We start from the raw sequence: 18,310 nt of genomic DNA on the forward strand, positions 1-18,310 counted from the left end.
TATCTTGCACTAATTAAAATTAAACTCTCCGCACCGCACTTGTAGAAATGAGGCCCTAATGCTCAGCAATCAGACAGAAAGCAAATGATGAGTCATTTATATACTACAGGCAAAGTTTCATAACCCTGGGGATTTAGGATATTACATTTCATTAAAAGAAGCCACTTAGGTTTTAAAGATCTGTTGGGGTCTTTTCTTAAGGTCAAGACCTTAAGCAGCACCATTTGGTTTTTGAAAGGGCAACGCATCTAGTTCAATCCAAGCCACTGGGTTTCTGACCGTGAGTTGGCCCCCACAGGAAAAGGCAGGGGTCTGCCTCGTCTCCCCTCAACTGCCTACATTCCAAAGTCTCTGGTCCAATGGAAGACCAACCTAGTTCTAAGTAGATCGTGTGGGTCAGTGCTCACCCCTCCATCATAAAGGGGAGGGCGCCTGGGTGGCTCAGTTGGTTAAGCGACTGCCTTCGGCTCAGGTCATGATCCTGGAGTCCCGGGATCGAGTCCCGCATCGGGCTACCTGCTCAGCGGGGAGTCTGCTTCTCCCTCTCCCGCTCCCCTCTCTTGTGCTCTCTCTCTCTCTCAAATAAAAAAAATAAATAAATAAAATAAAATAAAATAAAGGGGAGTGAATCTAAAGGGCAGAGCCCAGAGCTGAGGGCCTGAGGGCAAAGACCCTGAAGTCTCACCTGGACAATGGCTGGGAGTGTGGCTTTCTCTGATGGGCAGCAAGGCCTAGAGACCCAGCCTCCACTGAGGGGAGGCCTTCTATGGGCTCTAAAATCTGTCTCCATGTACCAGACCCAGTTACACCTGTCTGCCTCCCACGCGGCCTCTCCTCCGCCTGGGACAGCCCCCTCTCAGTCCCTGAGCACCACATAGAAGAGGCAGCATGACCCAATGGTCAGGAACGTGACCTCTGGCTGGCTTCAAACCTTAGTTCTGCCTTTCACAGTTGTAACTGGGCAAACTGCATAGCTGTCTGTGCCTATAAAATGGGTCTAAGCCTTCAGAGAGGGTGAGATGAGGATTAAGAATATAGTGTGTGTGAAGCCTGTTAGCAAAGGGTCTACCTGACACACAGAGGGATTCCCTCTGTGCAGTGAAATCCCATTTAAAATTCAAATAAACCTATATATACATAAATATGGGCCAGCAGCGTATAATACAGCCAGAGAGCCCAATCTTTTCCTTTTCCTCTCTTCTTCTTCTTCTTCTTCTCCTTCTCCTTCTTTTTCTTCTTCTTCTCTTCTGGGGGCGGTGGGGGTGGGGGGGGTTCTGTAACCTGCTGCAGCGGCTCCAGCCAGGTAGTAAACCCTGCCTGCTGTACCCCACCTGAGCTGGCTTGAGTAGGGCTCTGTTTCATGTCATCAAAAGAATCCTGCCCAGAATAGTCTTCCTCTTCCCTTTGTTCATCCCAAACTGTAGCCAAACAGAACTTGACTCTCAGCCTTGAGCTTTCATTCCATGCTCCTATCCTTACCAAGAACAGTACAGTCCGCCTCACCCCTCCATCCATCCCTCAGTTTTCAGGGCCCCCACTCTATACCACACCTCTCCAAAACCTTCCCCACTTGGCCACAGAACCTTCCTGCTCCACCCGAGGCCCACTGCTGCCCGCTGGTGTCTCTCCTGTAGAAACACCTGCCCGGGCTGCATCCTTGAACAGTCCCTGGCCCCGGGCAAAGCCCTCATCCTCTCGGAGCTCTTTCCTCCTGTCTAGAAGGGAGACCCCGCTGCCAGTGGGGCCTCTTGACCAAAATTACTGTGAAGCGCAAACCAGAAAATGTGTGCAATGACTCTGCAATCTTCAAAGGGCTTTCCAAACATTCAAGCACTTTCCCAAGAAGCTCCAAAGAACGTAAAGGAATTTGAAGATGAACATGTAAGCCCTTTATGTGACATCATTCTGTCTCTTTACAATCCCCTGGGAACTCTGAAGAACAGGAAATTGCAAGGGGCCCCACAAATCCACCAGCCACACAAGACAAGCTCCGGAAGTACCTGGCGGCCAAACCTCTGCCTCACAGGGGCAAAGACAGCACCTCTGCTTTCCGACAGCCTTGAGACTCTGTGTCCCTGGAGCATTCGTTTCTAGGGCTTGGAACACACAGTCTCTCCGAGTCTGCCCATAAATCTGCCTTTTAAATGTTCTGTGGTCCATAATAAATAATTTACATAAAGGGCCGGTTGGATGGAGCACAGCAGGAAACAAGAGGGGGAAAAAACACAAAGCAGTAGCCCAGATTTAATTTGAGCAGCTAAAGTGCTCAGAGAAATCATCAGACCACACTGAAAGGAACAGAGTCATCTTTATATAATTCCCTTCGCCCTCTGCGGAAAATCATGATGGAGAGGGCCTGTAAATTACGGCACCTTCAGCTAATTTTACATGACACAGATACAGATGATTTTATTTTTCCTAATTGTGGAAAATAATGAAATCTCCTTTCCCTCCTGCCATCCACGTTCTCTATCCAAAAGTTCCGCTAATTTAAAACATTCGGTGGAAAAACAATACTGGGCCATTGTTCCTAAGCAAAAAAAATCTAATCACTTTGAATTTAATTCTAATATGCAGAGAATATGAGCCTATCCTGTGTGATGGTACAATGACAAAATGAGTTAATTACCATCGCATCGTAAGACGGATCTGCTTGTCATAGAAACGGGAGCCATTATTTCACACGAAATAATGACCCAGATGAAAAGGAATGACTGTAAGCTGTAGTGGCCAGTGGCACAGCTTCGTCTTGGCCTAAGTGAATGGCAATTAACAAGTGTCGCCACTCTCTCTATATACAAATAGACCAGGCTGTTCATTAAATATTTACTGAAAAGACACAAATGGTTTTTAGTATATTTCTTCCCAGGAAGCTCCCAGGATCTTCTACCTGTGTGATGACAGAAAAATTTACACATGTGTAAAATTCTGCCATCAGCTGGAATAGCTGTTGATCCTACAGAGGGGCATTCGGTTCCCCTCTGGTCTTTGCACACGGAAGTGGTGTCTTCTCCAGAAATCTTGTCCAACAACAGAAAAGAGGAGCAGAGGGAAGGAGGCCCAGACCCATCGTTTTTTCCCTCTTCTGGTTGTCACCGCCACTGGCTGAGAAACTAAAGCCACACCTTGCACCAATGACCGGAAATGCTGGATCTTTCCAGGTCCCGGCCCTCGGCCACACTGGACAGTGAGGGACAAATGGCGGGACGATCTCAACACCCCTGAGTCGCTGGCAGGAAACTTTACCTGCACCTGCTGGCCGTGATCATGAACCATCTCTCTATTGAGAGGAACGGAGGCGAGAGGTTCTGGGACACACATAAGGAGACAAACTCCAGGTTAGAAATCTCTTGTTGTGCAAGTTGTCTAGTCTGTCTGGACCCAATGCTTGTTGTTTGAAAACCAGGGTTATTGCAGGAGCAGGATGGCACTGTGGGCTTTTTAAGGTATATAATTTTCAAAGTGCTAAAAACATAATCCTTATACAAACACAGAATGAACAGGTGTCAATGCTTTAATTAATTATGAAACGAACTATCAGATACTGATGTGACACATGCGTGTACACACACACACACACACACACAGATGTCTACCTGCATTACACACGCTACACACATCAATATCCGAGTGCCCACTAATCAGGCTGCTTTCTCCTTAAGACCTGACATGTTCACAGTGTAATGGGCCAGTCATGCAATGATCTGGTTTGTTAAGACAAAGCTACCAAATCATATGGGTTTTTGTTTGTTTTTTAAAGATTTATTTATTTTTTTAAGGGAGGGGGAGAATGAACATGTGGGGGTGGGGCAGAGGGAGAGAATCCCAAGCAGGCTGTCCGCTGAGCAGGGAGCCTGACATAAGGCTCGATCTCACAACCCATGAGATCATGACCTGAGCCGAAATCAAGAGTCGGCTGCTCAACCAACTGAGCCATCCAGGTGCCCCTCAAATCACGTGTTTTTAAAAAAGCATACTTGATAATATGGACAGAGCCTCATGCGCTCATCTGACCCACTTACCCCTCAAATATTCCAAGCAACCCAGTCTTGATTACAAGCCTATTTCTAAAACGATTTTTCCCCAGTACTCAGATCATGGGGTAAGTTTATTAGATCCAGTTTATTAAGTTAATAAACCCAAGTTTATTAGAACATTTTATCTGCATCAATCCAGAAAAGAGGGCCCTATTTATATAGACATCTACATGACTTACACAAAAACTTGTGTTGTCAGGCTTATGCATGTGTGAACAAAAAATGCCCTTCTCCCCCCATTCCTTAAGTAATGATATGAATTCCACCAGAGTAGAGTCTCCATTGTCCTAGTAAAGTGATCAGAAATGTTGACCTATGAGGTCATCTGACTCCCAGTCTCCAGGTCTTAGCACCCCCCCATTCATGAGGGGTTATTCCTAGGGCCTTGTTGAGCCTGAACATTCAATCAACGTCAAAGGGAAAGAGACAGGAAGGGAGCAACAACAAAAGAGTCACTGGGTGTTTAAAGAGACAATCTCATTATTTCACTCTTCTGCAAAAATCCTCTGAACAGCCCCCCGCTGCATTTATAGCACAGTCCTGGCCCCTCCTCCCATCCCTTGCACTCCCTTTCTCTCCCAAAGCTTCTCTGATCTTCTGACTCCCCTCTCTTGCTCCTGCACCAGGCCCTCACACATGCTGCTCCCTTTGCTTGGAGGGCTCCCCAACCTTCCCTGTGCAGCCCCATCACCAGGTTACTCCTCCTCATTCTTTCTGTTTTGGCACGAGGGACCTCCCTGATAGCCAAACCACGTGGTGTCGGCTTGTTCCTCCGCCCAGCTGCCTCCCTGCTGGTAATGCTCATCCCACTCCTCCAGGGTCTGCCTTCCAGGTGTGAGGACATGAGGGCAACGGACCACAGCGCTTTGGTTCTCTGTGTCCAAGCGCCAAGCAGGCAAGGACTGTTTCTGGCCCAAAGTTGATGGCCAACACTATTTATTAACGAATTCACTAATGGACAGACTGGATCTCAAACAAAACATCATCACCTCTATAGGATAGGGAACTGACAATTACTGTGGAAGCCTGGGTGAGAGAGAACAAGGTAAACATTAAGGAATGAACTGAGCCCCACTTTGGGCAAGGACATTCCTTCTGCAGCACATGTCATATTGAAACTCAAGTGAACCTTGCAATGAGGCAGGAAACCTCATAGGGCACAAAGAGAAGTTCAAAACCAGATACATTTCCGGGTGGAGAATGATTCTCCTCTAACTAGGCAATTGTAGCTGGTATAACGGCATGCCAGGGGCCACAGGACTCTGGGGTGCTCTCACACTAGGAAGAAAGGTGGCTCGTGGCAATGAAGACCCACAGGACAAGTGGAAGGTGGGACCTGGGCTGGGGGTGGGGGTCACACCATCTTGAAGGTTTGAGGGGAGTCCCAGCAGTGGGCCCACAGGCCTGTCAGCTATTAGTAACATTCCAGCCTTAAAAGACAAGGGCCAGGGTCCCGCTTGCCTGGAAAGGGGGGAAGCTACCTTGTTCCTGAGTCATCTTCAGCCTGAGCAATGTATGTATGTGGGGGGGGGGGGGTTGTCCCCCTGTGGGGTTGCCCAAAGACCCAGGTCCAAGGAAGCACTGGCTCCTGTCCCAGGCCCTGGAGTGTGGCCAAACTGCCCTAAGCCAGCCTCCCCTAGTTCGCACTGCAAACCTGTCCAACTGTCTCCTCATTACAGCGCTCACCTTCTTAATGAACTCTGGGATGAGTTTTTGGCCTGTCAGGTGGTCTAAGGAGGAACAGCAATCTAATTCCAAGATGTAGCGTTCACTGTGAAGATCACTTTTCTGAGATCTGAAAAGAGGAAAAAAACACACAAAGATTACGATTTTGCACTATATATATATATATACACACACATATATATACATATGTATATATATATAGTGTGGGTGTGTGAATATATATATGTGAATTATTGGGTATTTAATGAAACCCCAAATTCTTTCCTGAAAGTAAATGTCAAAAAGGCACTGCTGAAAAATAGTTCATAGTAAAACTCAAATTTTTATATATATATATATATATAAAATTATACACATCATGGAAAGACCACCAAGACATAGTATCAAGGAAAACACACCATTATAGAAATTTAGGACAATATAGCTTATGCATTAAACAACACACACACTTCCATAATGTTTATTTCCCATGGGTTTGTCTCTGCCAAGGCACAAAGAGGCACACCAGCCCACTAACAGCATTTACCTCTGGGGGATGCAGAGGGTCTGCATGGGAACAGGATCTAGGGCTGGTAGCGGTAACTGAAAGTGACTTCAGCTATATCCCTAAATTTTTTTCACTTTTTCTGAAAAGAATATATTCTAATAGCATTTAGAAAATTAAAATGAATTTTAAAAGACTTTTAAAAGGTTCAACCCTTACAGAAGGCAATCCGGCAAAATCTATCAAATTAAAGATGCATTAAGAAAAGACTATAAGGCAGCTAAAATTCTGGGGAAAGAGTGGGTATAAAGGCTGTTTGTGGCAAACAACTGCAGGGTTGTTTGCCTGGCCATCTCCCCACACAGGTGGCGCAGCCGCTTCCCTCTCTCCCACCAGGTAGATGTGCATATGATGTGACACTATGCACATCCAGGACAGCCAGCAACAAGTGATCACCAGAAGGAACTCCCACCACTTGATGCCATTCCTTTGAGGGGCTCCCATATGACACTTAATGTGGGCCTGAGGAACTCCTGAAAGCCACATGATTCTCAGAAATGGAAGGTGATTCCTCGGCCCACCCGGCCAGGCATAAGGCAAGAGGAAATGGACTGCCGCTAAGTGTCAGCAGAACGTGTACGCTCTCTCTCTGGGTAGCCAGCCAGTCATGGGGATCAGGACTTAGGAACCAGGGTCCTGAGCTCTGTCCAGGGTTTCCAGCACAAGCACAGCCACTCCCCACCGGCCAAGGGGCGAGCAGGGCTTTCTCGGCCCACTTATGAGGAGCTCTACCAAAGAGGGGCCCATGCCAGCCCCTCTAAGAGCAAGTGTGGCCAGAAAATTCTTAAAGTGGGCACTTTCACACCAAACTCCTAACACACATATATCCTCCCAAATAAGTGGTTTCTGAATGTATATTTGCTATATTTTAAAAATGAATTTCTAAGATTCTTATATATCATTAAAAGCAATTTACACTACCATTAACCATCTGGGTATGATTTATGTGAAATTCAAAAGTGAAAACATTTTAAAGGGGTATTTGGTTTTTCCCAGGTGTGCAATTGTGATTGGGTAAGCAAACATCAATAACATATCTTGGTTTTATTTTTCCTTCTAACACATCCTTTCAGGAGTAGGGACTGAGGCACATACTTTTAAAATGTAAAGGAATAAACGGATTCCAAACTGATCAAACTGGAATAAACTAACTCTAAAAGAAGAAACCAGTTCTCTGCCTCAGCCTTCTTGCATTAAAATTTCGTCAGACTAGACGTGTGTTCTCATTTTTTCCCCACATTCTCATCCTCTACCACCCCCAAACAAAAGACATATTAAGAGGAACTAAAGCAGAAGATTTCAGACTTTTCAAAGAGAAGACGTGGTCATGACATACTGTCATGGGTATTTGTGAGGTCTCAAACAACGAAGACAGGTGTGGGAGGAGAGTGTTCTAAGATGTGAAATCCCAGCTGCTCTGTCACATGAAGACAAATGTCAGACCGTGTGAGGTTATTTATAAACACCCACTGAGATTTTAAATGAGTAGGTTGAAAAACAGTAATTTTAAATAAGTCGACACTGTATCTACTCAGTAAACACTCATAAAATGAATGGAGTCTGTCTTTAAGCAACTTACACCCCAGATTCATAAGGAATAATCCTTAATACAGGATCTAGTAACTACCATCTTTGGTTCTAGAACAAGAAATACTATAGGAAGGAAGGCAGCTCTGATTCATTTCATCAGATTATTTATGCAGTTATATCTGAACTGAAAGGAACATAAAATACCTACAAAAATGGGCATTATTACAAATTTTCTAGATGAAACATGAAAAATCATATCTTGACTTATAGTCTTGGCAAAGCAAATCCAATGGCTACTGAGGGAATAGATGAGTAACTAATAGGTCTTCCCCTGCCTTTAGGAATTAGCTCCACAATTTAACCACAGTAAATATGGCTGCTATGGTGAACACACCTTAAGATGACCCCTTCCTCCCAATATTCCCCACCTGCTGGTGTTCATGACTTTGTAAAACCCTCCCCTTGAGTGAGAGTAGGACCTGCACTTTGCTTCTAACCCATCAGAATATGGCAAAAAGGATGGGGTGTCACCCCTGTGATTATGCTGTGCTGTAAAGCTCCATTTTAGCAGACTGGAGTTACATACTCCTCTTGCTGGCTATGAAGAAGTAAACTGCCATGTTATGAAAGGGCCACGTGGCAAGGAACTGTGGGCAGCCCCTGGCCAACAGCTGGCAAGAAACAGGGATTTCAATTCTATGACTGCAAAGAGATGAATTCTGCGAAGAACCTAAGGGAGCAGTGGAAACAGATCTTTCCCCAGTTGAGCCTCTGTTGAGACCACAGCCCCAGCCAACACCTATACTGCAGCCTGATGAGACCTGATGAAAAGAACCCAGATAAGCTACAGAAACTGTGGTATGATAAATACATGTTGTTTTGAGCCACTAAATTTGCAGCAATTTATTACAGAACATAGAAAAATAATACAGTTGTTGAGTAGGAAGACATGGCAGCCTCATGTTCAAAATAAGCTTCCCACTGGTGACCAAGTGTAGGCCCAGGCCCACAAGATCCATTCAGAACACCTGAGACCACCCTGAGAGCAGTCACTGACGGGTGATGAGTGTTCAATGACTCTGAGGGCAAGGACCACCCTGGGAGAGAGAAGCAGACACCCAACAGAAGTGGCTCCAGGGGCCAGGCTGTGGCCCTCCAAGGGATCACATCAGGAGGGAATAGATACTCTGTAGTCAATCAAGTTCCTAAGGAAGAAGCATTAACATGAAATCTCAGCTGAGAAGGCACTTGCCACCCTCCTATGAGGGAGGGGAAACACCGCTTATGTTTCCCCAAAGGCCATGTCCTTGTGTTATTCTGGAAAAGGAAATGAGAAACCACCAAACTTCCCCTGGACTGAAGCTGTGATGGTTTCCACTTCTGGAAAGAACAGAGATATTTGGGTTTGAACAATAAAAAAAAATGCACAGAATGCATTTCTGGAGATGTAGGATTAACTACCTAAAGCCTCCATCATCTAGAAGTTAACACCAAATACTCTGAAATTAAATGTGAGCACTCTAAGAAAAGCACTGCTAACAATGAAATATACTTCACCACCTCCCTCTATGGTCTATTCCATAATTTTCTCCAGATTTGTCAATTACAGGCTACAGGTGCTAAATCGAACTAGAGGTCAATCAGTGAGAACTAGAGGTCAATGACACACCTCTAGTTCACTTTGGACAATTTAAACCATCTCTAGGTGACTCTGGACAATTTATTTAAACTTTCTGTGTCTCAGTTTCTTTCACTGCTAAATGGGAATATTATGAATAGCTGTCTCTTAGCATCATTGTAAGGACTAAATAAGACAAAAGCACAGGGTATGGCAGGAGGTCTGGGCTCAGCAAACATTAGCCACTGCTGATCTAGTGACTACCATCTATAATTGCATTCTTTATTTTCCAAACACTCTTCACAGTTCATAATTATTCGTTCGATAAATACTGACCACAACTACTACTGTGTGCCAGGCACTATTCTTTAGCATATATCAATAGACAGAGAGACAAAGATCTCTGCCCTCATGGAGCTTACAGTCTAGTGGAGGGGGATAGGCAAAAAACAAAAAACATACATGAGCATCTAATAATATGTTCAGCGGGATAAGTATAGAAGAAAAAAGAAACAGCAAGGTGAAGAGAATCAGGAGTGTGTGAGGGGAAGCTGCTGCAGTTTTTTTGTTGTTGTTTTAAAGACTTATTTTATTTATTTATTTATTTATTTATTTATTTTTTAAAGATTTTATTTATTTGACAGAGAGAGACATAGCAAGAGAAGGAACACAAGCAGGGGGACTGGTAGAGGGAGAAGCAGGCTTCCTGTGCAGCAGGGAGCCCGATGTGGGGTTCGATCCCAAGATCCTAGGATCATGACCCGAGCTGAAGGCAGATGCTTAACGACTGAGCCACCCAGGTGCCCCAAGACTTATTTATTTTAGAGAGAGAGAGAGCATGAGCAGGGGGAGAGGCAGAGGGAGAGGGAGAGAGAATCCTCAAACAGACTCCCACTGAGCGTGGAGTCCAATGCAGGGCTTGATGCAGGGCTCCATCCCAGGACCCTGAGATCATGCCCTGAGCCGAAATCAAGAGTCAGCTGCCCAACCAACTGAGCCACCCAGGTGCCCCTAGAAGCTGCAGTTTTAATGAGGATGGTCTGGGTGGCCTCACTGAGAAGGTGACATTTAGAATAAAGACCTACGGGAAGTGAGGGAGTTGGCCATGCTGATATCCAGGATGAGAGCTTCCAGGCAGAGGGAACAGCCAGTGCAAAGGCCCTGAGGTGAGATAATACAAAGAGGCCCTGTGGCTGGAGCTCAGTGAATAAAGGGCAGAGGAGGAAGAGAAGACAAGGCCAGAAAGTCAATGGGGAACAAGGTAATGTAGACCTTACAGGCCATACCGAAGATGGTAGTTTTTACACAGAAAGACAGGGGAAGCACTTGGAGAGTGATGAACAGAGAAGTAACATGATCTGGTTTATTTTACAAGGCTCCCTCTGGCTATAGGAGGCAGCTAAAAGACTAACTCAGTGGTCCAGCAGGGAGATGATGGTGGCTCAAAGTGGATTTTTAGCAGTGTATCAGCAGACACAAAGGCTGGATTCTGGATATATTTTCAAGGTGGAACCTTCAAGACTTCCTCGTGGGGTTTAGAAGGAAGAAAGCAGATGAGGATGACTGAGAATTTCTGTCCCAGCAACTGGGAGACTGGATGAAGTTGCCACAGCTAAGATGGGGAAGGTTATGGGTGGCCCAGTTTTGGGGGAAGATGAATAATTCAGTTTCAGATGTGCTGAATTTGACTTACACAGCAGACATCTAAGTAGAGATGTCTGGTAGACAGTTTAATACATATTCCCATCTGGATTTCAGGAGAGGGGCTGTACAAATTTGAGAGTCATCAGCTTTCAGATGGTATTTAAAGCCCAAGGCTGGATGAGATTTCAATTAATGTAGACAGAGAATAGTCAAGGACTGACCTTGGGACCCTCTACCATGAAGACACTGGGAGAAAAGAGAAGAAAGCCCAAAGGAGAAAAAGGAGAAACCAGAGAGGAAGGAAAAAAACCAAGAGAATATGCTGTCTGTCCTGAAAGTAAAACGCAGGAAGCATGTCAAGGGGCAAGGAATGGGCCACCCTGTCAACTTCTTCAATTAACAGACTTATAATCTTCTCTTCAATTTACCAATAGTCTTGAAATCCCAAAGGGAAAGTGGATTTACTCCATCTTATGGAAGCAAGTGTAAAGAAATCTGTTTATATTATTATTAAAATGGGTCGATTATCAAATTAATCCATTGATTTGGGTCCCGAACAGCTTGGTTCCTTGAAAAAAATAAAAACATCTTCATGCTGCTAGGTCAATTGTCAAAAACTGCCTGGGGGAAAATTAACTGAAAAGAGCTCTAACCCATCTCACATCTTAAGGCCCCCATTTGGTCGCAGCATTGGAGAGTTGAGGGGGGTTTATTTCCACTCCAAAGGGATTTTCTGAAAGGAAGAGGAATAAAAAGGATATTACTGAGCAGAGATGTGATGTGCTGAAAACCAAGAATACATAAGACAAAACAAATTCAAATTCTCAGCATAATGACATAGTGGTAAAAAGGCACATAAACATGGTGGTCCTGACTGCTTAGAACACTGGAGAGGCAGCTAAGACTTCACAGCCCAGTTAAGTTTTAAAAAGCCATCACAACGTGACAACTAAATGTAGTGTGGTACCCCAGACTGGGTCCCATAACTAAAAGAGGACATTAATAGAAAAAGTGGTGAAATCCAAATAAAATCCACAATTTAGTTAACAGTAATGTACCAGGGTCAATTTCTTAGTTTTGACAAATGTACCTGGTAACATAAGATAGTATTGCTTGGGGAAACTCGATGAAGGACATAAGGGAATTCTCTGTAATTTCTTTGTAACTTTTATGTTAAATCTAAATTATTCCAAAATAAAATTTATTTTTAAAAAAGAAAGAAAAGCATTCTATATTTTTGGGTATATGTACTTCCTGTTTTGACTCTGTAATATTTATTCTCTGAGTCAGTGTCTCTAGACTAAACTACCCCTACACCCCTGCCTGACTATACTTGTCCTACCAGAGATCCCTCAAATCACATCAGGGCAGTGTCTAAAATAACTGGGTATGGAGGACAAAGGAAAATGGCCTTTGATGTGCCCCAACTTCAGGCACTGGAACAATCCAATGAGAAACCTTGGGCTCTGTGAATCAGATAGGGTTTCCCACAGGGCAGGCATCTTCAGCCCTGGCTGCATTTACCTTTGGAAGCACTTGGGGAGCTCTCATAAATTCTGATTGATTGGTTTTAGGTATGGCCTGGGCAAAGGAGATTTGGAAACTCCCAGGTGATTCTAATGTGCAGTCAGAGTGAAGAACCACTGCCCAGGCAGGGTATGTTGTATCTGCTACTGTCCTGGAGATTTTCCCTGGCCAAGAACTGAGCAAGTCCATGGAAAGAGAAAACACAGAAAGAATGACTTGTAGAGACCAATAATGTAGACTCTTCCACCCTCAGAAGAAAATAAACCTTCGAAAAGAAAAGACAAAGACCAGAGATCAAGGAAATATAAAAGAATGAGGACCTTTCTCTATGCCTCTTGTGGTCAGAAAAACTCAAAAGTATATCCAACTTCTTGCTCCCCTTACTTTTTTTTACTTTTTTATTGTGGTTAAAACATACATAAGAGAACATTTACCATTTTAACTATTTTTAAGTGTACATTCAATGTCATTAAGCACATTCACAAGGCCGGACAACCATCACCACTATCCATTTCCAGAACTTTCTCATCATCCCAAACAGCCCTCATTTTATCTGACCCCTTATAAATGGGATGCGGACCAAAACTGAATAGAAAATTTTAAATAAACCCTTGTAGGGGCGCCTGGGTGGCTCATCCTGTTGAACGTCCAACTCTTGATCTCAGCTCAGGTCTCGATCTCACTATTGTGAGTTCAAGACCTGCGTTGGGCTTGGAGTTGGGCATGGAGCCTACTAAAAAAAATGCTTGTACAACAAACACATAAAAGCAGATTTAGACACTGAGCATTTGTGCACAAACTCTTAATTGTAGGGCAGGAGAGCAAAGAGCCCCTAGGCTGAAGTATCTCAGATGTCAGCATAACTGGCCACAGATATCAGAGTTGTTTAAGACTGTAAGAAAAGACCACTTATTCTGTGTCATGTTGATCTCATTACTCACACACAAACATGAACTGTCATAAAGACGGTGGAAATAGGAACTGCGCTCATTACAACAATCATGTCTGCCAAGGGTTGTGCGGTCACTCCCCAGGCAGCCAGAGGGTCAGAAGGTCACACCAGGGATGCAAACTCCAAGGCCCACAGGCAATGAGTGGAAGAGGATATTTTTTGACCAAAATACATAATCTAGACACTTCGTTCTCATATAAGAGATACAGGAATGGTCTTCATGTCCGCAGAGAAAAAGGCTCTCTCTGCTTTTCGTTCGAACACAGAATCCTATCAGACGCCCTCTCACAATGTCATTTCTGAGAGCAATGCGGCTGGAGAAAATTTGTCTCCGTCATGAGAAAAGTCACAGTGCAGGAGTGACGTTAAATAGTAGGCGCCATGTCACTACGGTGTTGGGGAGACAGTGGAATAGAGGAAACCATGGTAACCTGGGCAGTTTACATCCCAGCCAACACTAGCGATTCCAGGCCAGGGTTGCCAAACTTCTAGTTTTTTAAAAGAATTCATTATATTGTGTTTTTATGTCAGCCATAACTGTCAAATTGTGGCTCCAGACAATGTTTTTTGCTACGTTGGCCAATGTCTTGGGATTGAATTTGACCTCCTGGCCACCAATCTCTGGCCTCGGTTACATACACAAAGCTCCCATGTAAGTCACAGAAGGCTGGATGCCAGGGAAGAGATAAGAGTGAGCAGATTATCTAACTGTATTATAATCAGAATAACCAACCCATAAACCCAATCCAGACAGTTCGTTCCTTGTAATGACTCAGCAGATTATTCCCCTCCGTGCTCCCTGCTAACCCAGGATCATGGCCAGTGCATCTACACAGCCCTTGCCAGCTCCTCAGTGGCTGGGACATAACCCTTGGCTAAGCCATTGAAAGAACATGTTTGCAAGCAAAGACTGTGTACAAGTACTTAAAATATTCAAAATTAACATAGGCGAAAGGGTTAATCCTCAAATTATACTGACAAAATGCCAAGTAGGTAATTAAATACCCATTCGGTTTCATGAGTAGATCTGAAATCAGTCTACTAAAAAACAAATGCCTGTCGAAAAACTATTATAAACTATACTTCTAAAAAATAAACATGTGAATAAATACTACCATACACACTACTTTTAAATAATAAACATGTAACAGATCTCACTTCAACTCATAAACCCCTTAGATAACTTCAAAGACCATGAGTTTAAACAACATCTCCTCTTTCCCAGGACACCAGGCCCAGTTTGAACTTGAGTTGTAAAAAGAAAGGAGAGGATGTGCAGTTCATCAATAGAACTATTTTTGCTTCATTTAGGAATAATCAGAAAGAAATGGTGGTAAACTCCAACTTAGATCACTAGGCACTTCTCCAACCAGAAAAAAAAAATTACTGAATGTCAGCTGATAGAAACAAATTCTCTATGGGAAACAGGAAGGATTTTTAAGATATTTCCCCCAAGGCAATACCAAGTTCAAGTAGAATAATCAGAATGGCTTTTTTTTTTTTTTAAGTAGTAGTAGAGAGGGAAATGAACTACAGATCTTAAGATTTGTCAAGGAAAGAAAAAAAAGGCTTTTTCTAGTTTCATTAACTAATGTAAAACTAATGACAATAAAAAGATCTGTGTATTCATTCATCTGTTCATCACTTTCTTGACCACTGACCACATACATGTAAGGCACTGAGTTAGATCCTGCCATCAAGAAACTTACAGTCAATGGGCATCTAACTATCCAATACCACCACCTACTGTATGCAAACCATATAAAAACACAAGTGTTATGGGAGTTCGGTTACTTTCAGTGTCAGGGATCAGGAAATTTTTTAAAAGCAAGAAGTGTGTCAGCTGAGCCTAAAGCTGTATGGAAATTAGTCATGGGACAATGGATAAAAAGATATTCCAGGCACCAAGAACAGAAATTAATAAGGATATAGATGGAAAAAAGCATGAGTTACAGGATGGAAATAATAAATAGGTCAGTTTGGTAAAAGGAGAGGGCTGCCTATCAGAATCAGCGGGACCAGTAAACAGGAGCCCGGCGAACATCTGGATGAATCCACTGTTAGGACGGACCTGTGATGCGTCTGCAGTGGGCAGCAGAGAAGCGAGAACCATGGTGGGCAAGAAAGGATGGAGTGTGTCCTTACAGGATGGGACTGGACTTCATTTTGAGGGAAAGGGGAGTCATGGAAGGTCTTAGATAAGAGAAGACACTAAAATATAGACTTTAGGAAGATGAAGCAAGCCGCATTGCGTATGATGGGAGAAGAGGCGAAGAATGTCTTAGGAGAGCAGTAATGAGCTCAGCTAAGATTTTGTAGAGGGAGTGGACGGATGGGAGAGAGAGTTTAGGTATTTCCCGTCTCTGCATTTGGTGACAGTTGGGGTGGAGTGGGGAGAAGAGTACATGCTGCTTCCCAAAGATGCTCTCAGAACAATGGGGGAAAGATTTCCGATCATTTTAGGACTCCTTCCCCTTGCAAAATAAATCAAATCTACACACACACACACACAAAAAGAAGAAGCTCTTGAAGTCAAAAACTTCCCCTAACAGTGAAGCTTAAGAAATGCTTGGGGGCAAAAAAAAAAAAAAAAAAAATCCAAGTAAACAAATCCTAGCAAATCATTAAATAAAGCCCCTAACTATACAGTCTCTATCAGGGGAGTTCTGAAGTAGGAAGTAGAAAGGAGAAGAATGAACTCATAGATGGGTCACTGCCTTTTCTTCTGATTTTTTCTTCCTCTTTCACCAACAGACATTCACCACTTCTGTCGATAAGGGTTTGGTATCACCAGGAACATTCCGGAGATGATGGGGGGGGAGGGGCTGTGCAAATGATACCCTAACCACACACTCTTAGGGAGCTGCGCCCTGCCGAGCATGTGCTAGTCACTGTGGGCATCTCACTATCCAGTACTGCTGCTTATTCTCAAGAAATCTTGCCACATCCTGTCACACTGTTTACAGTCAGAGCCAATTCTCTGGTAGATAAACCGTCAGTGACTGCGAAGCCCAAGGAGTTCACCATTAATCTTAAAAGCAACAGGAAAACAAACAGGCTTTACCCCTGTGGTCCCTGTATAATGCAGCCATGAAAGAATTTCAATCCCCACCAGGCTGGACTACAGAAAAGAGAAGAACCACAAGGAATGGGATCTGGGGCAGGGTCCTGCTTTCTCTGGGATCCTGTAAGGTTCCTCATTTACTCTGAAAGATGTAGAAAGGACTAATACTAGTATTAATGGACAAATAATATTTTATCACAAACGTAACACTGAATAAAAGCAGGTCTGCCTGATATTACTTCAGAAGAGTCACACTAACTGCAAACAAAACTAACAGGAATGGCACCCCACATGAGCGCTCTTCATGACTTGCTCATGGGCCCTGTCTAGTTGAGTGACAGGAAGTCTCTTCTCTGTTTACATTCAATGCACATGTTCCAAAAAAAAAATCCAAGTAAACAAGGATTTTTTCCTTCTTTATCGTTTCCTTCTTTTCTAGATCTTCCCACCTACACCCTCTACCTGAATTAGACGATGGGAATGTTCTATATCTGCACTGGCCAATACAGTAGCCACTAGCCACATGTTGCTACCAAGCACCTAAAATGTGGCTAGTGCCCCTGAGGAACTGAATTTTTTAAATTTTATTTAACTTAAATGAATTTACATTTACATCGCTACACGTGGCTAGTGGCTACCTAATTGGAAAGTACAGCTTAACGCTCTTCTCAAACTTCAATGTGTAAACAGATCGCCGGGGATCTGGTTAAAATGAAGATTCAGATTCAGCAGGCCTGGGAGGGGCCTGGGGATCTGCATTTCCAAGGAGCTCCCAGGTGATGCTGGTAGGGCTGTTAGTGCAGACTACACTTGGAGTAGCAAAACCCTAACTGCTTCAGGAACCATCCGAGTGACCCTGAAGTTTCATGATCAGTGGTCTCCAAATTTTCTGATCACATACTAGGTTAGTAAAAACTCCTGACTACTACCGTAGCAACATCTTACATGTGTTATATAAAATACATATAAAATAAGTTTTAAAAGACAAAAAGCAAATGAAATAAGCAATATTTTAAAATTATAATCACAATAAGTTCATATTATGAATACCTAATATTTCAAGACCTAATATACACTTGAAATGAGATTCATTGTTAACAATAGTGGAACTTAACCCACATTTCAAAATGTCTTCTTGATGAGTCCAAATATCTTTGGCCATCTTCTCACAGATCTGAATAGGTAGGCATTGGGTTTTTTGTTTTGTTTTGGTTTTTTTAATCTCACTAAGAAAACTCTTACAAACAGAGATGGGTCAGTATGGCCATTTTTCTGTGTGTGAGACTAAGTGTGTGTGTGAGGAAGAGACAGACAGGGAAAGAGAGAGAGAGGGAAGAAAGAGACAAAGACAGAGAGAGAGAGAGAGAAGGATTTTATGTTCACATTACTGGTATTTTCCTCAATCTGCAACTATGTTACAGGAATTTTTTAAGCCATGTGTGTATTTCATGAGGGTTAAACTACAAAAAATAATCCACAAATCCACTTCACTGAGTTTTCAAATAAAAGTCTTCCTCTGAACCTAGTCTCTCAGGACCCCTCCTGCTTCATATAGACAGGTGACCCCTGACATCTGCACCCAGCAAGGGCACCACCTTCAACCTGAATGTTCAGTATCAGTAACGTATAATTTATATCTTAATTTTTCAACAAAAATAAATATACAAAGAAGCGTCAGTACTCTTTCAACATGGGTATGTACCTCACT

The 18,310-nt window shown here is 43.4% G+C and overlaps 1 protein-coding gene across 3 annotated transcripts in view; it reads right to left on the reverse strand.

Annotated features, from left to right (window-relative positions):
* Nucleotides 1-18,310, reverse strand: part of RFTN1 (raftlin, lipid raft linker 1) — a 191,714-nt gene that overhangs the window by 83,483 nt on the left and 89,921 nt on the right. For all 3 annotated transcript variants that reach the window (XM_036078081.2, XM_036078080.2, XM_036078079.2), the window contains exon 4: nucleotides 5,724-5,832. In XM_036078081.2, coding sequence (XP_035933974.1) covers nucleotides 5,724-5,832 — 109 coding nt within the window. The remainder of the gene's footprint in view (nucleotides 1-5,723; nucleotides 5,833-18,310) is intronic.

Source organism: Halichoerus grypus, chromosome 1 (assembly GCF_964656455.1).
Source record: "Halichoerus grypus chromosome 1, mHalGry1.hap1.1, whole genome shotgun sequence".
Classification (NCBI taxonomy): domain Eukaryota; kingdom Metazoa; phylum Chordata; class Mammalia; order Carnivora; family Phocidae; genus Halichoerus; species Halichoerus grypus.